Consider the following 27199-nt stretch of genomic DNA (forward strand, 5'->3'; position numbering starts at 1 on the left):
TTAGTGTATTTATCAAATATAAAATAGTTCACAAAACATGGATATCAAATAAGTACACAAAAATTTACGTGTAGATTAGTCCTAAAAGAAATTGTCTCTTAAAATAAACTTGAACCAAATTTGTTTCCGAAAATGACTCAGGCGATGATGAAAACCTCATGATAAATATGAAATTTTGTATCTGAAGAATCCGGCCAAATTTTTAATAAATTTTAAAATAAAATAAGAGTTTATATTCACCATTATTTACTTAAAAGGATAATAATTTTAAATTTATCCACTCAAGTATATGTTTCCATATGAATCACGCAAAGGTATATTAAATTTTTTTGAAAAATATCAACTCATAAATAATCTATTTTAATGATTAACGACTTACTTATTTAATGACTTTGATATTAAATATTATTTTAAAAAATATTATCAAATGGGGTGAATTCAATAATAAATGTTCGTTGATATTTCACGGTCCTCGAGCCTAATTAAAAGATGAAATCAGATTAAAAATTATAAAATATATAAATGCAATTTAATTTCATCCATAGTTTTAAGAAAATCTTAGCTTCTAAAAAGAAAAAAAAAAGTTATTAGTGACAGTTGCTTTTTCCAAGATATAAATGTTGGGGGGGGGGACGTGGTAATATTTGAAATTAAAAGCTGGTGAGTCAGAGAGAGAGAGAGTGAAATGTGACCGTTAATAACGGATCTGAGACCAAAAGTGTGGAAAGAGACGCCGGGGTCATGGCAAAGTGAATAACGTTGGATAGAAAGCAACAGGAGGCTAATAATGCAACCTTCCCCAACGGCTATAACCGCGTATTTGCTGAGATGCTGACACGTGGAGCCTTCACGCGAGTTGGCACCGCCGCTCCTTCCGGACAAATCACTCGGTGGCACAAAGTTTGATGAATTTAATTACTTTTTTAAATTGGTTAGAAATTTTAGGAGATTTTAATAAATTTTAATATTTAATATTAAATAATTAATAATTAATAGACTAATAAAATATTGAAACATCGTCTTGTTTGAGAAACTAATTATATTATATTAATTAAACTGATTTTTTATTCTGAATTAAATTAAAAATTAATTAAAATCTATAAATGAATCGAGATCTAAGTTAGTCTAGATCAAGATTTCAACACCCCCTAACAATAAATTTTTATTAGGTGGCAACTTGTGATTAGTTATGGCACCACATGTGCAAGCTGGTTTGATATTTTCGACACACCAAATAATTTCTCCTCCCTATGGTTTATTCGTCCGCCAAATTAATTAAAATGAGTTTGATTATTTTTTTAGTTTTTTTTATAAATATAATTTACTATGACTTAATTATGATAAAACCAATTACATATCATATAAATTGATTAGAGCTTTGTATTTACGCGGGTTAGTAGCTTCTTAATGCTCGAGTCAAAATATTTAGAACAAATATATTTGAGTTTATGTTATCTTTATAATGTCATTCGTATCGAATCTCATGAGATTCAATTTTTTTAAAACATATAATGTAAAAATAAAATTCAATCAAAATTAAAAAGAAAAAGTTTATCAAAATGTTATCACACCAACTTAATTATATAACACGAAAATATGAACATAATAAGTATGGATATATCATGATGGATAAACAAATATAAAAGTAATGGTTAAGATTCAATTTGAGTTGGCTTTAGATCAAATTGTAATATCTTTGGGATTCCTAAAATTTTGGAATCAAAGACTAGACCAAATCTAGGTTTAGTCTAGTTCAGACTTGAATATTTTTTTATTTTTATATAAAAATTTAAAAATATGCATATTTAAAATTTTACAATTTAATATATTATATATTATACGTATATTATGAATAAATAATAATGTTATATTAATTTCAACGGATTTTGGATCTTGGACCAGTCCTGAACTAGACAAAACAAAAAATCAGTTGCATGACACAAGGAATCATGCTAGATGTACAACTATTTTGTACATCTTAGGCTACATAAGAGGATATTATGACTAAAATACCCTGCGCCTCACGTGCCTTTATGCGCCTCATAAGAGATTTTTTTGTCATTAATACACCTTTATGTAGCCCAAGATGTACATAAAGGTGTACCAATAGCATTTTCCTGACATAAGTGGACCAGGGTCTAATTGGTCATGCATTTAAACACCCCTAAAAATAAGGTTATAAGTTATCAAGTCAAAGTAATTTTTAATAAAAACAAGATGTGTAAAAACAATAAATATAATTTGGTTGTGTTAGGGAAAAAAATAAATAAGATTAAAGAAATAGCAAAAGAGAAAGAATGATCTCAAAAAAATTAATAAGATTTATTTTTCTTGTAAGTAAGAATTGCATTAAAAAAGAGTTTTAAATTAAGACATATCTTGAGCAATACAACTAAAAATAAAAATATGTGAAAAAGATATACAAACTACTATCGTCTATTTACTTTCATCTTAACAATGAGAATCTAGGAATGCTTAAAAAAATCACTAAGTCATGAAAGTCGACCACATTGCATCACATTATGTAATTTTTTTAAAGGAACGGTTTGAGATGATTTTAGAAATCCACAAATCATGCAATTTGTGGTTTGATAAAAAAAATAATAATTTTTAACTGAATCGCCCGCACCACACTATAATATATAAAAATTAAAAAAATAAAACTCTAACCTTTCATTCTTCTCTACCCCAACCCCATTACACCGACGCGCATCGCACCTTTTGTCCTCTCATTTTAGCTCTTTCACTAACCTTGGTCCAAAAGGTAAAATCGCTCATCCCGGGCGCCCCCACACCCGATCCGACAGGACGTGGGAGGAGGTTAATCATGGTGACCTAGCCGGACGTAGTGGCTAAACCCGGGCTCACCGCGCACAAGGAGCCCCCCTCACTTTGGAGAGAGGTACCCCACACTGCCGTTTGCGAGACTCAATCCTTGGTCTTGGTCCAAAATTCACCACGGAAGACACTTTGTGCCCCCTTCTTGACCAACTGAGCTGCCTATGCGGGCAGCTCTTTCACTAACCTTGATTAGTGATGAAGTTGAAGTTAGAGCATCCTTGCTTGACAATAAATTTTGTTGTGGACTTTTGTGTTATTTTTATGTTATGGACATGTGGTTGTATTGTAGATTTTAAACTTTTAAGTTTGTATTTCAATTGGATTGTAACTTATTTTATTTTGAACTTCATGACTTTAATTAGTTATGCATTACTTGGTGTTTGAATAGTTATGGCATGTTTTGAACAAATTGCAAAAATCACATTGCATTGCAAAATGCGATGCGATTTATGCAGACTAAATTAGACTACGTGGTTTGCAATAACAAAAAAATCGCACATATGATTTTGACATATTAAAAATGGCTTAGACAGGTCAAACCGCACCGTAAACACTTCTACAATAATCTATATACAAATATCAATGGAAAATTACAAATAAATTCATTGTCTAAATCCATCAATTCACTCATTTCCCTACCCATTATTTTGACTTTGAATTCGAATATTAATATTTGTGATGTCAATCCTAGTTATTCATGAACTTAGTTATACATAATCTTTTATTATAAGTTAATTAAAAATAAAAATATCAAACTTACCTTTATGTGGAGGATAATGGTGTCGATGGATAATTTGAAAGAAAATATAGGAACAAGAAAGTGAAAAAATATAACCATTAGCCCTAATTAATCAATCCTAAATCCAAACAAAAATCTAATTTATTTTTAAAGAAGTGCAAAATCAATCAATTAATAACCTAAATGAAACTTAATTAATTTTTGAATCATATAAACAAATTATGCTTCAATTTATCTTTGAGTCTTGAAAACAAAACAATTTATAACTTTTGAAATTAGACTGCAAATATAGAGTTTTACGATTCTATCAAAACTCATATCTACTAAAGAAGAAAAAAAGAAAAATAAATTTAAAAATTATGTGTTTGAAAATTCAATCACAAATCCTATTTACTAAGCAACATAAAAAAAAATAAAAAATTCAATTCTTCTAGGATTACTTTACTTCCATGATTTAAAAATAAATTAAAAATTAGTTTACTTTTGTTGCAGAAGAACACTTACAAAACAGAGGGTTAATACTAATCGAAACCAGAATATCGAAAATATAACACAAATAGCATAAATATAGAACTTCCTGTAAGGCAATTCAAGGCTCAAATCAGAGTCTGTTCAGACCGTACAATTCAGGTAACACCAAATGAATAAGGCCACCAAACCACAGAGAAGTCCCAAAATCCCAAGGACCAAAACTCTCAAATGCTCAAACCCTCTTGTCGATTGACAACTCTCACCAAGAAATCACCCAGAAAGGTAGTTCACCAGAGCGATCCACCAAGGAATAGAGAGCACCACTCACAAAAAAAATGGAATCAAGAACACTAGGTCGAGAGCTTATCTTAGATAAAACTGTCGTGTTATATAAATAGGGATAACTAACCAATCGACCAAGGGGTTCATAAGGAAAGGAAAATCATTGCCATGGAAAAGAGGATTGGGCCGAGAAAGGCAAGAAAGACTCACGAATATCGACCATCAAAGGAAGCTATCGGGAAAGCAAAGAGAGAGAAAGATAATCGATCGTCAATAAAGAGCAATAGAGAGCAACAAGGGCCCTTTTACATGATGTCCCTAGGGCAAGACAAATAGGTAAGTGGGCTTGGACTTGGGTTTCCTTAGGCCTTGAGCAAATGGGCTCAGCCCATTTTTCTTCCAAATGCTTAATAAAGGGATTTATGGCCCGACTTTTAATGGGTTGCCAATGAGTGGTACTATGGTCAATATTTCAATCTCGGGCCGAAATCTATAAAGATAAACTCAAACCCCTTCATAGTTTTGGGTCTCATTAGGAAATAAAAAACCAACAGTTTTCGTAATTCAAAGATGATTAGATTTTGCTTAAGTTATAGGCTAATTTACTTTTGCACTTATTTGAAAAAAAAAAAATGATAGAGGCTACCTGCATAAAAAATAATAATAGAATTGTCGAGTAAGTTTAAGAATAAGTTTGATATTTTATTTTATAATAATAGAATTATATATTTTATAATTATTTAAAATTAATTAAAATATTGTGGTTATTTTTTAACATATAAAATTAGTTTTTTGACCAAAAAATAATGTTAAATGGTGTTTTCCATCAAAAATAAAACTACATCAAATAATAAAATTTAAAAATAAAATAATATTATTTAAAAATAAAATATATTTATAATTAACATTGTCAATATAATATAAAGATTATGGTTGACTCTGACGCGGTTGAAGCAGCTGCCTCATTCATTCCACCAAACAGAAAGTGACAGCTAATACCTTTTGCAGGCTTTGTTTATTAAACTCTTGCAATTGCAATTCTGCTCAAATTATAGGTGGATTTAATTTGATTTTTGAGTTTAATAATTTTTATTTCATTAAGTTTTTATATTGAAAAGAAATTAAAATAATTAAATTGATTGAAATGTTAAAACTGACGACATTTTTTTACTTTGTTATTTTAGTTTTTTTAGGGTTTTTGATTTTTATATTTTTTATTTTTTCAATCGGGTCATTTTCTTAATTTTTATATTTTTAATTTATTTAATTTAAGAATCTATTAGATCAATTTAGTTCGATTTTTTACACAAATTTAATCTGTTTACTTTGAGTGATTTAGTTGATTCGAAATGCTCACCCTTAATTTAAAGTATATATAAATATTATTTGTGTCCTCGAGTTTGATATTTATAATAATATTTTATATTAATTAAATAATTTTTAAAAATATTAAATTCTCATGTTGGGCTTATAAACTTTATCTTTCATTTGATGTGGTCGTATAATCAAATTAATTAATAGATATATTTTAAATTTATGATGTGATAATATTAATAATGCTAAGATGTATTGTTAAATCTAATACATTTTTACTAATCCAATTGATATCTTTTTATAAATTTAATAATACATCTTTATACTATAAATAATATAAGTTAGTTATAGATTTCTAATTAACTTTACGGACTTAACATTTTTGAGATAACTCGCACGTATAAAAGGAAAAAAAATATATGGTTATGTGGGTGACATCTTGTAACTTAATTATGGTCATTTGAAGAGTCCCAAAATAGCCCATTGTCCTAATTTTAAGGTGTTGAAGTGCCATCTAATTATTTAGGTTTGTTCGATGTGATTTAGGTAAAGTTTAAGATTTTAGATAAAGTTCAAGACGAAAAGCTTGTTAGGGTTGCTCTAAAGATTAATTAGTTCTTAAAAAGTAAAGCAATAACTCAATAGGTCATTCAAGTAAGGACAACAAATGTCACTCGATGTTGTTAATTGTGGATGTCACTCGACGCAATCAAATCACACATTTACTTCAAATATATCACTAACTCATTTATTTAAGATTTTTCTAAAAAATAAAGAGTAATTATAACACAACAAAATATATATTTTAACTCTTGTACTTGAATATTTTTTCATTTAAACACTTAATTTTATTTTTCAATTACATTTTTAAATTATGTAATTTTGAGTTAACTATACTCTTGAACTTTTTGTTATTTTAATTATAACTCTAAACCATATTTAATTCATTATTCTTAATAAATTTGTCAAAGTGTATAATTGACGTAGTTTAAGGGTATAATTGAAATAATAAAAAAAATTAAGTGTCTAAATAAAAAAAAAATTGAGCAAGTGTATGTACTAAAATATGTATTTAGTCAATTATAACAATTAAATATCACATAATAAACTCTCTTTTTTTTTTTTTACTTTTTCACACGTGCGTAGTGTGGGCCAGGGCCACCTTGGGTATTTCAAAACTTCCCTATAATTTTTAATATAGTTTTTATTCAAAATAAAAAATATTTTACACAATTACAATTCTACCCTTGTGAAAGTTACTAAAGTGGCCCATGACTCCATCCGACCCAGCAACAATCCCATAAAGCTATTTAATATAACAGGCAAAAACATGAAAAATAAATATTATTTTTTACGGTGTAAACAAAAATAACAATAGAGAAATTTAACTTTTTATAATAAGAAGTCATAATTAGGCATATAAATTAACAAACTATATTCACTAAATAAATATAAATAAATAGATTTTCGACTCCCCTAAAAGATTATATGTAATTTCATTATTGTATTTCATGTTATAATGAGATTATTTAAGATATTCAAATATTGATTTGAATTTAAAAATTAGATCGAATTAAAGTAGTAAGTTGATCTGATCGAAGAATAAGAATACTTAATCGGGGGTTTGAATTAGTCTAATTTTCAACATGAACTCGATTCACGTTAAAAATCAATATACACTATGTTATTATACTGTATAGCTAATACATAATATTTAATAAAACTATGAGACACATTTTAAAAAATATAGACGAGTGTAAATAAATTAAAAAAATTGAATCTCATACAAGTTTTGAGTAAGTTTAGAGTCAAACATGACTATGAGACACACTCCACTTTAGAATCACCATCACTAATAAATATTTGAATATCGAAATGAAAATCCTAAACTTTAAAACCCTAATTAGAGTTAATACTGTGCCCTACTGTGAAAATTCAAAAATTGTCACGTTTCTTCAAAATTTGGAGCTAACTTCCGGAAGCATGATTTGGCTGCTGCTTTTGAATCTGAATCTATGAAATGGTGATAAATTATAATATCCGATGAGAAGGGAAACACGCGGGTTTCCAAAATTGACAAGATGATACCAAATTCGGACAATAAATGCAGCTTCCCAGCGCCCACACTCTCACATCGACGCTCAAAGAAGCATTCGCAAATTCTCTCGCTTCCCCGTCAACTTTCCAGGTGATTTTCCCGGAGAATTCCGGCATCAGGTACCCTTGCATCTTCCCTTCGTTGCCTGTTCGTTTTCTGCCCGCCTATATCTGCGAAATCCGGAAGCACTTGCCTCTGTTGGGCTGCGGAGACAATGTGTGTTGGGAAGCAAGGGAGTGAATTCGAATTTATTGCGAGGGCTAGGTTTTGTCATTGTTTTGGGGACCTAAGCAAGCAATTAATTCGTTTCTTGCACCGTCCACTGTTTAGTTCAGTGCTTTTGACTTTGAATTTCTTGGAACTGGCAATATAGCGAGCTAAATTTGATCCGAAAACGTTTTTGTTTTTCGTTTGTTTGTTCGTTTTGCCCTATTTCTTGGAACTGGTTGCTCCAGTTGATGGCATTTGGAGAAGAGATGAAATTTGCATTTTCCATTTTGTTTTCCTTGACCTGCGTGGCATGCTTCCAAATTTGAATTGACAATTTTTGCACGTTTTTGTTGTAAGTAGCTATAAGGTTGAAGTGTTCTATCCATAGTCGTTGAGCAGAATGGATATCTGGTTTATTAGATATGATTAATTTTTTTCCCGGTAATTGTTGTTTGTTATAAATTGAGGTTATTGTTACTGTTTGTGGAGTTAATTGTTGTTTTCTTCTTAGTTATGTATATATATGGTTTATTTGAAATTAAAAAGGTTTTCCCAGTAATTCTTGTTTTTTTTTGTAAATTGAGGTAATTGTTAGGGTTATGCAGTCAAACTTAATGCGTAACTGTTGTTTGAGATGTTCTTCTACCTAGTTTGATAACGTGACTTAAATCCTTTATTATTTTAGTGTTATGTCTCTGCGTGTCTTGATTCATAATATAAATTGAACCGCACAGGTCCCTTTTTATTTCTTTATATCTCCTCTATTGCATTTAAAATCGCCCAGTTTATTAGAATATTTCTTATTAGCTATTCTATACTGAATACTTATGTTTTCAAGTACTTTACTAATTGCTCTATCTCAAATGAATTTCAGTGAAATGTCTCAGCACTTTATCCTGTTCTTAATTGTTAATTCTTTAGGTTCAGGCAGATGGAATATAAGGAGGACAAGGATTTCTATCACAGCCTTCCAAAGAAAGAACTTCAAGATCTGTGCAAGAGATATGGCTTGTACCCATATACAACAAAATTCAATTTAGTGAATTCACTTTACTCTTACTTAAAGGTAGATGTTGACATTAATCTAGTATTTTTATATAAGTTGTCAACTTTGTGTTATAGATGATCTCGTCTATATCTATTCTGTTTATGCCCGTGCACACCATATTTCCTATTTGAGAATGATGATATAATTACATAATTTCCCTCTCTATCTACCCTTGCATATGATATGAATGTGTGCAGAAAAGCAAAGGGAAGAGGAATTACTTTAGGAGAGCTTTTAGTGAAATACTGTTCCTTTTGTATTTCCTTGAAATTTCCCATGCCTACTTTAGGGGCATCATACATATTGGTCTAATATTGATTTTGATTAGTACTAGTAGAATATTATTAATAATACTATCTTTTGTTGTTTATGTTAGAAGTCCTTGTTCTCAATTTGTGAGACATTACTATATCATCTTTCTTGTTTTATTGCAATGTTTTTTATGTCTTTTTTTTTTTTTTTTCTGTTGTGTAACATATACCCCCTTTAAATGTAGAGTCCATTTTTTTTATATTTTATTTATCGTAAAAAAGATTTACTTATATGAAAGACTTCTAAGCTGGAGATGAGTCAAATAACTTTGATGAGATGTTCCCATCAGATATGGTAGAGAGGAAGACTACATTGGCTAAGTTCCTCCATTATGCACTAAAATTAAGAAACTGTTTCTCCTATTATTTAACTGATTGTGTTTATTCTGTTCTTAGCAGATGGTTGGGGATCAAATTGTTGTTATGATCCCTAAGAGCTACGAACTTGACTAAAGTTTCACCTGGATTCAAGTAATTAGAGAAGGAATTTTCTATAACTTCTTCATGAATAGCTAGTTGATTAAGTCTAAAATACATTATCTCTGTACAGAATGTGTACCCCCTTCTTTTGGCACCTTCTCTTCTTTTATAAGATAATCTTTTTTTCAAGTACGAAAGCACCATGAAAGCCATTGGCCTTAGAATGCAACGACTTGTGCTACAGTGTCTTTGATCACCCATGAGTTGTAACTGTTGCATGCGGGCCATGAAACTGGAAGCATAAGAAGATGAGTACGGATATACTTCATCTTTGCCACAGGAGCAAACATATTTGCCCCTGATTGTCAATGCAATAAGTTCAAGTAGTTCCTTAGGAACCCTTCTTGCTTGTATCTCTAATTGTCTCATCTACCTTCTTTTTGCAGTGGACACCCACTTAAAATTTACTCTTTTATTTATTGCCTCCTGTAATGGAGACTAATTTCCTCAAGGTTGTTGACTTATGCTTGCTTATACCTTCTTCTCCAATGTGGCATCTTTCCATTTGGGACCAAAAATGGATACAAAAAGGTCATGATATGAAAAATACAAGAATTATATGAAACAAAATTAGATATAAGAATTTGATTCTTGAAGAATTTGTGACACTTAAAATAAACATCTTATTTTTACCTTAATTTCAGGTCACCAATCACCATCATGTCAGTCCAACTCTTACTCTATCTCCAGTGCTTCTGTCAATGCGTTTCACTGGAAATTTAGCTGAAATTGTTAGCAATTCATGTAGGTATTAGTTAATCTTAGCCAGAAGTTCTATTTTTATTGGTTTGTAACACCAACTCCCCTGTAGAGTAGATATTGGTATTGGGTCCTGATATCTATGTTTATTAGTCAATGTCCTTGGTGCTCATAATGGGATTAACTTTTTGTTGCTTTATTTATTTGGTTATTCCCTGAACTCATTAAATTATGATAAACAGACAATCTTTTTCCTTAGACTTGAAATTTCCAATTTTGATGTTGGAGCTTGATTCTTAATCCTGAACCGGCTTTGGAATTTTGAGCAGCTGGTTGACTTAATGCTATCAAAGTTTTGGTTTTCTGGAGGTTTGTTTCAAGTCTTGTTGTATATACCTATTCCTGTATTATATCATCCGCACACTATGTTTTGTTTGTGTTTTTGCATACATTTTCATTTGTTGATTGATCCATATGTGAAAGGGAATTGCATGTGAGGGAGGTTCTGAAAGTTAAAATTTGTGTTGTTTGGCCAGTTCCCAATTTACTCACTTCTAGCACTTGGCACCTAGTGGACATTAAGGCTGTCTTAACATACAAATTTTATCTTAGATTGCTTGCCTAGTGTTAGATTAAAGTTATATTTTTTTCTTCTATGTACTAGTTCTTGTTGGTTTTGTAATTCAGTTAATCATAGAAAATTTACTGCCTAAAAATATTAGCTTACTTAGTTATATCTTTTTTTCTTTTTTGTAAATACCTGACAACAATGCAGGAGAATAATCTGAGATCAATATCCCCTAGTGGAGACTCAGCTGTACATTCTACTTCTGTGATGCCTATTCTGAAGTCTAGACCAGAGTCAGAAAATATGGTGCATGATCCAAAAGGTTAAAACTTGTTTACTATGTACATCATCTCTAGTCTTTGGAACTCCAGCACAATAGAACACCATTATCTCTTTGGGTCATCCGTAGTTACCCTTAACAATGGAAATATGAATGCATGTATGAATGACTTAGTTTGTCTTTTGCAGACACCTATGCGAACAGCAATTTTCCCTGGGAGAAGTACAATAGAATGAGCAATTCTGAAACTGTTAGGTGCAATAAACAAGGAAGTTCCAAGGAAGCTGGAAGTTGTAGCAAGGTTTGTTCCCCACCCCCTCACACACAAATGCACACACGCACAGTTTGCATGGATATTGGATTTGGTGGTATGCAAGAATACTTCTTCTCATAAAGTTTCTGCTGTGAATTTTTGTTTGTTGTCTGCATGAGAGTCTGTAAAGGACTAAATTGCTGTATCTGTTGGTGACCCTTGCATTGTCCTGTCTTCATAATCCAGCTGCCTTTTGTTAAGTGGTAAAAAGGCATTTGCTTTAATTTTAAGTGAAATAATTGCTTCTGTTATTATAATAACTCCAGCAAACCCTTACTTGAATCCACGAACTTTCTATGGAGGTCTGAGGAAATAACAAAGGTTGGCATAGTCAATTGGTTTAGCTACTTTATTTTTTCAGAATTCCCCTCTTTTATTTTTTTTTTTCCCACTGTATATTCTTGTACTTCTTTATTGTGTTCCATCAGGTTCAGAAAAAAAACCTCACTGGGTCCATTTGTTTACCATGATACAGGCACCCGGTGTTAAAGTTGTTCAAGGCTCAGAAAATTTTTCATTTGACATTCCACAAGATTCTGGCTTAAACAAGAAAAAGGAAGCAACATGTTCACAAAATGAAGTTGGAAACAGTGCTAATGATTTTGGCCATAGAATGAACTTTCTAAGCACTAGCTTTGATGATAATAATTTGTCTTGTCCAAGAGAAGTAGGGCTAAACCATGCAAACCAGGTTTGCTGTGGGAGTCCAAATCGAGGTGCATATCTAACAGAAATTGGTTCTTCCTTTGTGAAATCTTCAAAGGGCATTCCTTCCTATGAGTATCATGTCAGTTCAGAGGATGGAATTGACCTTTTTGTTGATTTGAATTCAAGCCCATCAGACTTGCCTAAGAGATTGTTCAAAATGGTGTCTGGTGGTCCCAGCAGCATGCCTGATGAAAACTTTGGAAGTCTTAGGGAGGAGCTTTTTGGAAGTAGCAGCAAAGAAATAAAAAATTCATCTCTGTGCAATACAGATTCAGAGCATAAAATGAGTAGTGGCCATGAAGAAGCTGGATTTTTGCCATGTCCAATTAATAAACAGAGTGGTCTGGTTGTGGTTGATAACACTTGTGGAGTTGATGGTCTGGAAATGTCTCCACAGTTAGATGAAACTGAAAAATTTCCACTCTTATCTCCCAAGTCTGGTGTAGAGACTTATGTAATTTCTGGCACAGAATCTTGCCCAATGGACAGGGGAAGAGTTCCTATTGAGCTGTGTGTCATTGACAATCCCCAGGTAAAATCATCCAGTAATTCTGTTGTTAATTCCACTCCTGAATGTCCAAAAAGTTTCAACTCCCAAATTCATCAGAATACAGTGGTTGGTGATGAAAACTCTAATGACCTAACCCTGCAAAACACTTCCAATTATGTGAGCTCTTCCCTTGTGTATCCCGGATGGTCATCAAGTGGCTCTATGGAGATTCCATCTTCAGAAGTTGTGAGTCAGCAAAAGGATGAATTATATTCTCGTTGCACAAATGGTTGCATGGATGTGATTGATCCTATGGTCCATGTGGAAGCAATAGAAGATGAATTAGCTAATTCAAGCACGTGTCAAGATTATAGGTCTTCATGTGCTAATGAATGGGTATGGCCTTCTCCAAATCACTGCATGGGTCACTACTTGTGAATGTTCTATAGGCTTAGTATCATTTAATGCTTTACTTATAGAGCAGCTATACACTAATTGAATCTTGAAAGGCTTAACTTTCCATGTTACTGAACAGGTACAGTATAGAATTGGGTGAAAGGATATCAATTAATTGTACCCATGTACCTTGCATCAATATGGTTTTGGAATTATAGTTAAGCATTTCAATATGAATTAATTTAATAAAAGATGCTAAAGGAAGCTTATGTTTGCGTAAGGTATAATCCCAGGACATGACTATTGAAACGCTATATTTTCAACTTTCCCTTTCCCAACTAACCTAAATGATGCAACTCCAAAACTGAAGATCTCCTGATTACCCAGAAGTACCAAAATTGCTATTTCATCTTGACACATATTATGTTTCATATTCACGCTTCAGTAATGTTGTAATACTACCATGCCCATATATGTGATCTAATTCATAGCCACATTCAATTCAAGCATTACTATTCCAAAAAGTTGAATTTCCTAGGACTCAGTTTGATTTTGTTCAGCTCTATCAAGTTCTAATTAATATAGAAATGAAAGAGACTGTCATATATGTGTACTTTTTCTGATTTTTCAGAAACACCACTGGGAAATATATATATACATATATATATATAAACGATAGAATGGGAGATACTATTTTTGTTGAGAGATTATCTAGGAAGTTACCTTTTCCTTGGATGTATGTTTCTGGATTCTTTCTTGGATCGGAGCTCACACATGAGATCCCTAATTTTTGGATTCTCTTCTATGCCCCCAACTGCACCTTAAAAAGGAAAAGGGAACACTATTTCTGCATTTTCCGTTTTGGTGGTCCGTGTCTTGAGACAACAATCTTTCTTTAAGGACATTGAAATGCATCTTGGATTCTACTCTGACAGGATTAAGGGATCTAGATCTTGATTCTTATTTTTTATCATCATCATTATTTGTTGTAGAAGTACCTCCATTGCCCTTCATTTCTTGCATGTAGATGCTATAATGGTAAAACATTTATTTTCAACTTGTTTTGATGCAGGAAAGGAGTAAGCTCACCAATGATAAAGAAACTTCAGAGTAATTTTTCCTCTTGAATAACATCATTTGAGAACTGGGTAAATTACATTGTTAGTTCTTGAACTTTGCACTTTGTAACAAACTGGTCACTGTATTTTAATTTTTGTCACCACAGCCACTAAATTTTGATTTTTGTTACAATTGAGTCTCACTTTTGATTTTTTGTCAAATTCTATTAACAAAAACTAACATGATATATATTAACATAAACCTCAAAATCACTTGATTGTGGGGTTTATGTTAATTTTATATTAAGTGTTTTTTATATTTATATTAATGTATATTATGCCAGTTTTCGTTAACAGAATTTGTTGAAAAATAAAAAAGGTATTGAATTATAACAAAAATTAAAGTTTAGTGATTGTGGTGACAAATATTAAAGTACATTGACTAATTTGTTATGGATTGCAAAGTTCAGTGACTAGTAGCGTAATTTATCCTTTGAGAATTTAAACGTGGTGGCAATATGAACATATACTTATGTTATGCGTACATACTTGCACCTTGCAGATCCTTCCAATCCAACAAGTCATTAGGGAAAATGCCAGAGAACGCGGGAGCTGACAAGGTACCAAATAAAAAGAGACGGCATTCTGCTATTCAAGACCGCAATTGCTGTAGTGAATGTAATGCTATGAATTTAAGGAGCAGAACGAGACAATCTGAGATAATCCGTCCTAGAAGATCCATGCGATTGGTCTCCAAGGTTTGGGTTTCCTTTTCCCTGAAAGCTATATCTGATCTTGTTAGTAAAACAAGCATCTTTTGCTAGTCTTCTTATATTGGTGATATGATGATTTCCTTAGTTGGGTCCTTTTCCCTTTTGGTGTAATTATATGGAGTTTTTTTAAAAATAAAATAAAAATTTACTAAAATAGAACCCAAATGAAAATATTTACCAAACTAGGATCCAACTTGCATGCCAGGCTCTACATGAGCCAGGGGTGCTTATGTGGCAATGGCAAGCAAAGAACTGCTTGTGAAACAAGCATTGTACTGATGTAGAACTGCTTGTGAACAATCTTCACAAGCAGCTCTATATCAACACTTAAATGTTTTTGCAGTATAAAATTTAGGGAAATGCAAAAGCCCTGGTGTACCAGTGGTCTTGGTGGAATAAAAAAAATTATCAGGTATGAAATCTGTCTGATATTTCATGTGTATATATATATATTTATATGTAGAGAGAGAGAGAGAGAGAGAAAGAGAGAGAGCAGTTTTGATGTCTGAGCTGATCTCTTTCTCTCAACTGCCTGAATGTTGACATTGGGTTTGTGCCCGGTTTGTGGAGGATACTAGGAAGAACAACAGCTCAAATGATGAGTCAAACCAGTAGTGTACTTTCTGGAATCTTGATTCTGATACCAAAAACATCTATTCTATTATATGAGCAAACACTCCTTTTTGCATAGATCTGTTTGGAACTCCACTTTCTTTAACAAGTTTATCATTGTTATCTAGAAATTGTTAGTAGTTAATAGGATATAAAGTATAGAGATTTCAGAAGACCTACCACTTATAAATTGAACGCTTCTCTTTTACGTGCATAGCCTCCCAAAATAAATAAATAAATAAATAAGGCTTTATTGGTAGCCAACTTCTAGCTGATCCAGGTTGAGGTCTTGGGGATCGTGGAATGACTATGCCAGAGGCATTATACTATACTAACCTGTTTATCTGAATATGTACAATATAATTTTCTGAATCAAACCAATTGAATTCTGCTCCCTAAACTTCAAATCAAACTTTGCCATCTGTAGCAACAGAAGTTGATGGTGCTAAACCCACGGACCATTTTTTTCCCCTTGTTTGACTGTTATTTTAAACCATCATCTATGCATCATCTTGAGCCATCACAATGTAATATTGTGGTTGATTTTTCATCCAGTGAGAAGCTGCAGGAGTATTGGTTCGTGTGATGTTTTACTGGGGCTGAAATAAGAATCAAAGTGAGTTGTGTTGCTCTCCATCTCTCCTAAAACTCCATTGAGTTCCCTCTAAATGTTAAGTGGACATGAAAATGAAGGCTGTATCCTGATTCCAAATCTTTCTATTTGCAAGCAGAATATTACTGCAACATCCCGATGCTGTAAAAATTAGTGATTCAGTTTTGCTGTTAGTGACACCATTGAGATAGTTTCTTGCAATACCGTGGAATGAAAACTGGATTTTCATTTCCTTTTCTGGCTAACTGAATGTTAATTTTATTCTTGGCTATATAAGTGCTCTTTTTAGTCTACAATTACTTTCTTTCAAGATCTTATCCATACTTCATAGTCTTATTAACTTGTAGACAATTGCAGTGCTTGTTTCATAAAAAAAATTAAAAATCTCCCCATATTGACAACTTTTGTTCTATGTGCTGGCAGGTACTGGTACATTTATAGGTCATATTGCAACCTGGGACTGGCAAAAGCTACATGATCAAAGCTCCATTTCTTTCCAGTTGCAAAGAATATGAAAACTATGTGTTGATGGTTGTACTAAAAAAGAAAAACCAAAGAAAGCTACATTGGTGGTATTATTGTTTACACCAACTACATTTGGTTACAGAACATGTAATTGATGTTCCTGTGGAATTCTTTGTTACATTTTCCTAGCATCTTTAGATTGCAAAGGATTCTTTTGCTCATTGGCAACAAAATGAAAATAAGAATGATTAGTTTGGTGGCAACAAAATGAAATGTTAACCAAATGTAGTCTAGCCCATTAGGCCATTGTATTATTTGGTGTTTTGTTGTTGCTATATAGCAAACTGTTTGAGGTGCAACAATCAGACAAAGTAATTCTCGGCCAAATTTATATTTTTGCTGTGTTATCATGTTTTTTTTATGACATTCAAATTTTTATTGTTTTAATTACACTCCTAAACATAATTTTTGAGTCAATTTAATTTTTATACTTTGATTTTTTTCGTGTGGCAATTTAAATTTTTCATTGTTTTGATTACATCACAAATTTACATTTTTAAGTCAATTTAATTCATATGTTTTCATGTATTAAAAAAAAATAAAGTAAGATGAGAAAATACATGCCATACTTTCATCATATTAAAATATATAAATTAAATTGATAGAAAAATATAGATCTAAGGGTATAATTGAAATAATGTAAAATTTATACGAGAAAAAAGTATCAAAATAAAAAGATTAAATTGATTTGAAAATATAAAAATATGAGTTTAGAGATATAATTGAAATAACAAAAAGTTTGAATGGCCACTTAAAAAAAAAAAATATAAAAGTACATAAGCAAAAATATAGATTTGATTGAAGAATTTTAGTATTGTGTAATGTATTAGACACAAATATATAGGGTACCCTTCATCTATATTGTATTGGGGTTATCTTATATTTGATTATCTTATGCTATCGGATTTACATTGCACTAAATATGTTTGACATTTTATATAAGTTGATGAATGGAAGATCAATGTAATTTTTAAAATGTAACGGTACAGATTGTAAAATTTAATGACATTTTAAGAATGCTATACTTCAATATCTAGATTATATTTATATATAAAATTTAATTAAAGACATATATATTGGGTAAATTACACTATTAGTCCTTAAACTTTGTATTTTGTAATAAACTACTTATTATACCTTAATTTTTGCCACAATAATCACTACACTTTCATTCATGTTATAGTTTAGTTCATCTTTTAATTTTTTTCTCAAATTCTATAAACTAAAACTAATATGATATATATATCAATATAAATCTGAAAATCATTTGATTGTAAAGTTTATGTTAATTTTAACATTAAATATATATTTTTATTTATATTAATGTATATCACATTCATTTTCATTGATAAAATTTGATGAAAAATCAAAAAAGAAAATGAATTATAATAAAAATTAAAATTTAATAACTGTACTGATAAAAACTAAAGTACAATAACTAATTTGTCAACATAATTAGCTTTCGGCCTCACACCTCCCAACTTTTTCTAAAAGCCATAATCTACCTCGCCTTAATTTAAGGTATATGGAGAGATTAGTTGTGGGCTGGAACCCAAGAATTTAACCCTTTAAATAGATATAAATTATCTCAAATTGTACAAAAATAAACTTAAACCTACAAGCTTATGAAAACCAAGCTCTAGAACATATGTGATAGAGCATTCACAACTTAGAGCAATTTGTAAATTCTAATGTTTTAGAGTTACACAACTCATTTCTTTAAAATATGAAATCCAAATGAATCCCACAACCTTAAATGAATAATTAAAGTTTTATTTGTTTTTATTGTTTAAAATATATTTAACATAATAATTTATTAAAGTAAGCAAAATTGCTAAAAAACACATATACATATTTGTGTATTCTATAATATATACATGAGCAATGTTATATGTATATAGATATTAACACACATAATAAAATAACCAAAAATATCTCTCTCAAATCACTTCCCCCCGTTAATCTCGCACCGTTATTGCCCTCACCAACACTTTAGCTCACATTGCTGGTCGCAGCTACCAGTCACATCTACCGTCGTCCTTATCTGCTACCATCGTTGACATTTCTGGGCACTTCTCTACTGCAGATTAAAGAAATTCATCTTGACAATGGATCGGACTTCATCTATCTCTATTTTTTATTTTCGACACCATTGACGATCATCTCTATTCTCTGTTTTCACCAATGGTGTTGCCTAGGAACTCAAAATTGAACTCGCTGTGACTCAGACTCAGAAATACATATGCCCATGTCAAGCAACAAAATCCAAAATAATAATAATAATAAAAATCAATAGTTGGATATATATAGAAGACCAAAAAATGCAAAATGATGTTGAGTTGAAACGGATGAAGAAACAAAAAAATTAATAGTTCATAGACAAAATAATGGTGGGTAAAATATATTTTGTGATTTTTTAAAACTTGAATGATAGAACATTGAAATTATAATTTAAAAGTGAGGGGTAGAAAGTCCTTTAATCACTTATTGTTTTCTTGCAATGGTTGTTGGCTGTGCGACAATCAACATGAGGAAATAGTTGTCGGCGATTGTTTAAGATGCCCAAAGAGAGGAGAAAGGAGGCGGTCATGAGAAAAGAATGGGAAACAATTATAACTAAAATTTTGTTTACCCTTGATAAAAAAGGAAGATGTACTAGAGAGAGAGAGAGAATGAGGGCAAAAAGATAATTTGTAGAATTTATTCTGGAATTTGACATATTTTAGTAAAATTTGAGTTTATGAATTCCACGTAATTCAATTATTCTATATTTTTTTATTTTAAAAATAAAACATTAAAATTAAAAAAATTATATAAAAGTTTATAAAATTCATCCTTTCTAAACAGTTCAGGACACAACCCGTAACCCGGTACCAATACCCGGATCCGACGAATTGAAACCGACTGATCTTCTCTCAATCAATTGCATTCCCAATTCTTGCTCTTTTGGCAAAATCATCCGTCTAGGCAGGGCCGGGTCTGTGTGAGCTGCCCTAAACTGGATAGCCCACGACAAAATTTAAATTTATAAAGTAAATTTTGAATTATTTAATAATAGTTCAGTTCAAATTGAGTCCAGCCCACCTCAATTTTTTTCAGCCCAGCCCACCCGCCTGCAAACCCTTCTCCTTCCTTCCTCTCTCGACCTCGCTCTCGCTCACCCTCGCCGCCTCTCGCTCTCTGCCTCTTCTCTTTTGCTCGTCCACTCGCGCTCGCGCTCGCCCTCTCCCTCTGCCTATCTCTGGCTCTCGCTCGCCCTCGCTGCCTCTCGCCTTCCGGCCCTCGCTGCCTTTCTCTTGCTCTCGCTAGCCCTCGCTGCCTCTCGCCCTCGGCCCCTCGCTTTCTGCCTGACTGCCTCTCTCTTGCTCTCGCCCGCCCTCGCCCTCGCCCTCGCCCTCGCCCTCGCCCTCGCTCTCGCTTGCTGCCTCTGATTCAGGTTTTCGTTTTACCCCCCAAACTTCCAGTCTCCACATCTGCTTCATTCGAGTCCGGATCTGTATTACTGGTATGTTTTCTCTTCTTTGATTCTCTCGATTGACAGCTAAATCTAGATGGTTTTCTGTTTTTCGGCCATATTTTTTTACCTGTTTATGCTTGATTTGTTGTTGAAGTCTGCCTTTTTTCAGCAAGTTTTAAGTAAGTGATTTTTCTAACTTTGTGTCTGCTTGCCTATTTTACTACTGCATTTAGTTAGGAATTGTCGTGGCTGGAAGTCTGGAATTTGTTATTGTGAATCTGTGATTGAATATTTGAATCAACCATACTTTTGCCTTCTCTTGTTTGAATTCTAGAAATACAGTTGTTGTATTGGCCTTGCATTTGCCTCAAATCTTAAGTTAAATATTTTAATTGTTCGATTATTGAATTGTGCTATTTTTTGTTTGTGTATCTTAGAATTTAGAATGGAACAAGAAGAAAGGAAAAATATTGTTATCTTTTTTTTAGAAAGAGAGATCATCATACTAGTAACAAGTGAAAGTACTTCAATTCATAGTGTGCAAAATCAATCTAATGAATTGACATCAATTCCTTCAAGTTTACCTCCTGAAATTTACATCAATCTAGATGAATTTTTTGTTTCAAAATCTTGTCGAGCACAAGTTTAATGAAAATTTGTTGTACTAACTTTTTGGTTACATAAGAATTTTATTATATTAAGTTTTTAAAATTTCAACCCCCCAACCTAAATTCCTGGATTCACCCCTTCATCCAGGGCTCTAATCTGAGAGCGGAAATCACGGGTCTCTCTCGTATTTTTGGTTCAGTCTTTCCTCGCCTCTGTTGAGTGTTGACTATTGCGAAATGCACCGCCTGAGCCTTCTTTTCTCTCTCTCTCTCTTGTGTGTAACCCTATTGAAGACCTACGATTGGATTTGTAATAGCCGAAGGTTCGAGAAGGTTTTGGTTCTCTCCTCTTCAATACAACTATGTTTTGGTTGATTTTTGGTATTTGATTTCTGCGTGTTAGGGTGTGTGTACAATATAAACGTTTTAGATTTCTGATTTCATGTGTTCAGATCATTTACTTGTGGTATGGTCGAATAATGAAAATTTGCAATCTTCAAAGTGCAATATTGTCTGCTACAAGTGGTTATAGTAGGAGAATGAAGCAAAGAGAGGCTTTCAGGCAATGAAGGGCCTCTTTGTTTATGATTAGAAATACCATTCGTGTGATGGCAGTTTCCGAGGCATGCTTCCTCCGGAACGCTACTTCTTTCTGTGCAAAGAGGATGAGTTGAGAGTTGTACATTACCTTTCCGTAAATTTGTCTCCCAATGTCTCCTCATTTAAATTTTTGCTTCTTGAATTACTTTGAACGGTTTTTTAATTTAATTTGATGATTGTTTTATGAACTTTTAGATTTTATTGTCTATTATTAGGTTATATGTAATAAAATAAAATTGATGATGATCATGCATTATTAATTTGAAGGGTTTTTTAATGTTTATTAAAGACAAGTTCGGGGCGTGTGGTAGGTTTGGGATCCCTTTGCTCCCAGTTGGGGGTGGGGAGAGGACTTCAGCTTTATTCCCTGTTGGGGCACAGGGGAGGGTATGCAATGTCGTGGTTGGGGACAAGGGGTGAGCAAAAGCCCACCCTCTGTTTGCTTGCCTAGTTAGGGGTGTTCAAAAAAACCGGTGCACTGCGGAAACCGGCCAGACCAAACCGAACCGGTAGGTTTTTTTTTTTTTGACTGTCGGAAACGGTTTGAAGACTGTCCAAACTGCGCGGTTTGCGGTTTGGACAGTAAGCGGTTCGGTTTTAAACCGAACCACCCAGAAAATAATAAAAAAAATAAAAAATAAAAAAATATATTATAAAAGCACCCAGCCCCGCGCAACCCCCCCCACCCAAAACCCTAATCCTTAATCGCAATCGAGAGAGCCCCCTCCCCCACCCGCAACCCTAATTGCAATTGGCAGCCCCCTCCTTCACTCGCGCAACCCTAATCAGCAGCCCCCTCCGGCCCTCCCCCACCCGCGCAACCCTTCCCTAGTTCCCCCCAATCCGATCGCCCTTGCTGCTGCACCCTTCCATTCCATCGTCTCGACGTCTTCTCTTCTTCTTTCTCTTTCTCCTCGTCCTCGGATTATCGTCGGCAACCCACACCCACGGTTCCACCGCCGACTGCGACAGATCGAGGCAGAGGACATGACTGATGGCTACGACAGATCGAGGCAGAGGAGAGGACCGACGGCTACGACTACAAGACATAGCTGGGGCCGAAGCTCGGGCCAAAGTGGTTTGCCAATCTCACCAACGAGGATCGTTCCGTGTACCTGGCAGCAAATATCGGTTCTCCAATAGGTAGGTGTGTGTGTGTATTTTTATTAATGTCTAGTGTTTGTTTGTTTGTTGTTATTGGGTCTAAAATAGGTTGTGACTTGTGAGCAGTGAGAACTTCTTAAGTTGATAAGAGATTTGGCTAAGTGCAGCCTAAAATGGGTACTATTGTGTGTATTTCTCAAGTTGATAGCACTTCTTAAGTGTATGTTAAACAGGTTATTTATAACAGGTTGAAGGTTATATGTTAAACAGGTTATTTTTAAACCGTGGTAAACCGTACCAATCCAGATTGCATTTGCGGTCTGGATTGGTGCGGTTTGGCCGCACCCAAAGTCGTCAAACCGAACTAGCGGTTTGGCGTGCTAAAAATGGTTCAGACCGGCCAAACCGCACCGCGCACACCCCTATGCCTAGTTGTCACTTAGCTGAGATCCCTCCTGTCCTTTCTCCCAAAACCAAATTTGCCTGAAATGTTGCCTTTGCTTTCTAGAGATGCATCCCCTTGTTAGCTTCTTTCTTTTCATCTTTTCCTGTCCTTTGTGATGAAGAAGATAATCCTTTTCTAAAATTTATCTTGAGCCCTTCCCTGGGCTTGACATTCTATCCTGAAAGATCTATGGAGTTAGAGTAGATGGATTCCTCATAACTCTTCCTCTTTTTTTGTTTCTATATGTTTTCACCTTTTCTTAGACTTGACATATTTTACTCTAATGACCTGTTTGTGCGGGCTTTATTTCATGTTTTCTTGGTATTTTTATTTTTCAAACCTGAAATATAGAATTCTTTCAAGCTGTTTGCACATGCAATTTTGTTCGTTAATATAGCAATTAAGGTATGAGTTTCACAATTGTGTAGTCATGGAGGAGCAGTTTATACTCAGGGTTCCACCTTCAGTTGCTGAGCGGATAGAGCGCCTTCTGAATGAGAATGCTGCTTCTTCAGAAGATAAGTCACTGGATTTATCTTTCTCTGGTAAGATAAGTCACGGCATGTTCCTTGTTCATAGAACTAAATAAAATGAGCCGAATGAAATTTTAGATACTGGTTGCTGTGGTCTGGAATTTAAATTAATGGGAGTATAGATATTGGTTCTTTGCTCTGTAATAAAATCTAGAAACAATTGCCACCTGAATGTGTATACTCTGCCACAATGGCCTTTCTTCTTCATGGGACACCTAAACATCCATTGGCTGAAGAATAGAAATTAATGAAAAATTAGAAGTATAACAAGTTTTCACAATCTTTAGTTTCTTGGATTCATACATAATCCTTTTCTGTTTAAACACATTTATTGTGGCACTTCATAACTCCAAAACCTCAAATGTTTCAGAGGATGGGAGAACTGGCACATTTGTCATAGGCAATGATCATTTCCCCGCATCGCTCTTGGATCTTCCTTGCATTGTGGAGTCATACAAAACTTATGATGATAGCGTGCTGATCAAAACTGCAGACATTGGTCAAGTAGGCCCTTCTTTTTATCTTAAAAGAGTTTTGGAAATAATTTCTTTGTTTTTTAAACAACAACAACCTTTATCCCACTATGTGGGGTCGGCTACACAATAATATTTTGAATGTTGTGTAACAGATGATTATGGTGAGGGAAGAGAGTGATCCTGCACCAGATGTGGTAGAGTATAGACATGGCCTCACCCCTCCAATGAGAGATGCTCGAAGGCGAAGATTTCGCCGGGAACCAGACCTGAACGTATATATGGCCCTTTTTTTTTCATAACCTTATGTTATTTATTACATTTTCTAAGTCTGAAGGAGATAAACAAGTGATGAAGATGCTTCTAAGAGATCCATCATGGAAATGTCTTAACCGATGTTTTTTTACTGCAAAAAAGAAAAAAAAGGGGGGGGGGGGGGGGGTGTGAAAAAAGGCATATTGCTGTGAGGAAGTTAAAGGAGCTGCATTATGTGCTTATTTAATCACCATGGCTTCAATTAAGAAACTATCTTATCATCTATAAGATGATTTGGGAAATGCCTTTTCTGTACATGACATCAGCAAGTATTAGGATATATGGTTTCGCAATTCTTCTTCCTTTGCTTCTATATACAAACATTTGTAACACTTGCTGGTTTTGTTGCACTTCGCAGCCTGAGCTTGTGCAGCGTGTGGAAAAAGATCTGCTGAACATCATGGCTGGTGGAACGGCTGATATCCTTTTCATCTATACTTCATTTGTCAATTTCACCCCAACAGATACTTCATTGTGATTCTTGCAACAATAGTGTGTACATGTGGTCTAACAGTTGGGAAAATCTCATGGTTTGAACTGGTGTTATTCCTTGATCCCAGTTGCTTTACATGGTGAAGATGGGGAAGAAAATGCTCGCAGTACAAGCAAGAAAGCTGCTCCTGCTCGTGCTGCAAAATCTGGCGTTCAGGAGCCTGGAGGACACGGGGCGGACCCTGACAGAACCGACTCCGAGTCCGATGATTCCATGTAACACAGCAGTCCCTTATAGAACTTCTGTAAATACCACTGAAACCCCTCATTCTATCTTAGGCTGGAAGGACCAGTGCAGGTAGAAAGTGGACCTGGACCGGATCATTACTTGTTAGATCTAGATCTTATTGAATCTGGATTAGGTCTGGTGTGGATCGGCACTGGATAATTACTTGTTAGGTCTAAATCCTATCGGATCTGGATGGGATTTGGTATGGATCACAACTGAACCATTAGTTGTTTGATCTAGATCCTCTACCCAATCTGGCCTGCCCTAGAGGAGCCTAGTGTGGGCACACATGAGTGAGGTGGTGTACCTTTAAGCAAATTTTCTGGGACCCTCTCTATTACTTCACATGAACCAGCAGCTGCTGTTGCTGCGGTACCATGGAATATGATGGATGTAGAATACTAGTGTAAGTATACATTTTTAGTAAAACATTTAAACTCATGATTGCCCTTTGTCCAGGCCACGGGGAAGCAAATCACAAAGGATGCCCCAAAACTCAATAAAGATTTGGGGGATGAAAAGGTTAATTTGGTCAGATTTGGGTTAAATTTAGTTTGGAATTATTTTTGGGCCCAAATTTATTTAGGATTTTTTTGAATAATTTAATTTATGGGTGAACCTGAGCTGAAAATTTAGATTGCGTTCTCTTTGCTGTTTTTAAGTCATTTTTAGTTTTTAATTTTTTAAAATAATGAAAATGCGTTCTCTTTATTGTTTTTAAAAATATATTTTTGAAAACAAAAAAAAATTTGTAAAGAAAACTCAAAACAACAAAAAATTGTTTTAAGTATTTTCATCCAAAATAAATTTAAAATATATTTATTTATTTATTTATTTATATTTTATTATTATAATAAAAAAATATTACAAAATTCATTAACTTTAAAATGTAGAATTTTTTTAATAACTTATAAACATTAAATATTTTTAATTTACTAAATAATCAAATTTATTAAATAAAATATCATCAAAAATTTATTTTCAAAATTTCAAAGAGAACGCGTTTTCTAATTTTCTGTTTTGAGAAATAGTTTTTTAAAATGACAAAGAGAACGTATTTTTTATTTTTTAAAAATAAATTATCAAAACAAAAAACTTAAAATGAATTCAAAACTCAAAACTAAAAATTGAAAAACAAAGAAAACGCACCCTTAGTATTTTAAAGACACTTTATGTATTATGGATCATATCTCTTTACGATAATACTATTAACTCTTCATGTTCAATCACACTATTCCTCCTTTAGGTTGCGCCAAACTCTCTTTAGTTAATATTGAGTTAAATTTATATTTTGGTCCATATACTTTCATGTGTTTTTTTAGGTGGTTATTTGAATTTTTTGTTATTTTTGTTACACATTTAAATTTGATTTTTGACTCAATTTAATTTTTGTATTTTGATTTCTTTTGTGTGTGATAATTTAAATTTTTTTGTTATTTCGATTACACTTTTGAATTTGTATTTTTGTGTGAATTTAATTATTATATTTTTACGTGTAAAAATAATAAAATATATATCATATTTTATTCACATTTACAGATATTAAATTGACTTAAAAATTAAAGTTTATCTGGGTAATAAATAATAAAAAATTTAAATAAATACATAAAAAAATTGTAAAAATGCAAGATAAAAGTATAAGTTTAGCTTCAATATTAGAACCTTGCATTACACGATACCCATTTCATGTGGTATCACATCTCTTTCACGCTGTACCATATTCTTTTTGCTTAATTATCTTATATGAAATACATAATTATCTTATAATAAATATTATACATAATATATCACTAATGATATATACCATTCGAAATACCATGCATACATGCAATAAATGTTACTTATATATATATTATATGTAATCATGTAGTATATATTAATTAACATATATTCTTGTATATATAGTGTAATTATATAATACTAGATCATGATATATCATTGTTGTCAATCAAACACAACAATGAATTTATTGAGTAGATTAGTTATCATTAAATCAACTGAAGTTTGAAACAAAAATAATGATTAGAGAGTGTAAGAAATTTTTTATTTAAATATTTTGATATTTAAATTAGACACTAAAAAGTTAAAAGTCATTTAAAATCAGTATTAGAAAC

General features: G+C 32.8%; 2 protein-coding genes across 9 annotated transcripts; both read left to right on the forward strand.

The window, feature by feature from the left end:
* The first annotated feature begins 7586 nt into the window (after window positions 1-7586).
* On the forward strand, window positions 7587-17163 carry LOC127811919 (uncharacterized). 7 transcript variants are annotated; one of them, XR_008025800.1, is made up of 9 exons: window positions 7613-7864; window positions 8877-9021; window positions 11269-11383; window positions 11530-11642; window positions 12130-13248; window positions 14321-14358; window positions 14869-15064; window positions 16247-16307; window positions 16728-17163. XR_008025800.1 is itself a non-coding variant. In XM_052352121.1 (8 exons), exons 1-8 carry the CDS (start codon window positions 7729-7731, stop codon window positions 16743-16745), a joined length of 1851 nt encoding a protein of 616 aa, XP_052208081.1. In that variant the 5' UTR covers window positions 7587-7728; the 3' UTR covers window positions 16746-17163. The 7 variants fall into 7 exon arrangements, 6 of the variants coding, with proteins under 6 accessions (XP_052208081.1, XP_052208084.1, XP_052208082.1 ...); XM_052352121.1 differs by lacking the exon at window positions 16247-16307 and having other exon boundaries at window positions 7587-7835; XM_052352124.1 differs by lacking the exon at window positions 16247-16307 and having other exon boundaries at window positions 7587-7835; window positions 8883-9021.
* A 2757-nt stretch (window positions 17164-19920) lies between these two features.
* LOC127812241 (transcription initiation factor TFIID subunit 7) lies at window positions 19921-25522 on the forward strand. 2 transcript variants are annotated; one of them, XM_052352624.1, is made up of 6 exons: window positions 19924-20334; window positions 23472-23588; window positions 23947-24080; window positions 24205-24324; window positions 24723-24783; window positions 24934-25522. In XM_052352624.1, exons 2-6 carry the CDS (start codon window positions 23474-23476, stop codon window positions 25074-25076), a joined length of 573 nt encoding a protein of 190 aa, XP_052208584.1. In that variant the 5' UTR covers window positions 19924-20334; window positions 23472-23473; the 3' UTR covers window positions 25077-25522. The 2 variants fall into 2 exon arrangements, with proteins under 2 accessions (XP_052208585.1, XP_052208584.1); XM_052352625.1 differs by lacking the exon at window positions 24205-24324 and having other exon boundaries at window positions 19921-20334.
* The last annotated feature ends 1677 nt before the right edge of the window (window positions 25523-27199 follow it).

Source organism: Diospyros lotus, chromosome 10 (genome assembly GCF_014633365.1).
Source record: "Diospyros lotus cultivar Yz01 chromosome 10, ASM1463336v1, whole genome shotgun sequence".
Classification (NCBI taxonomy): Eukaryota; Viridiplantae; Streptophyta; class Magnoliopsida; order Ericales; family Ebenaceae; genus Diospyros; species Diospyros lotus.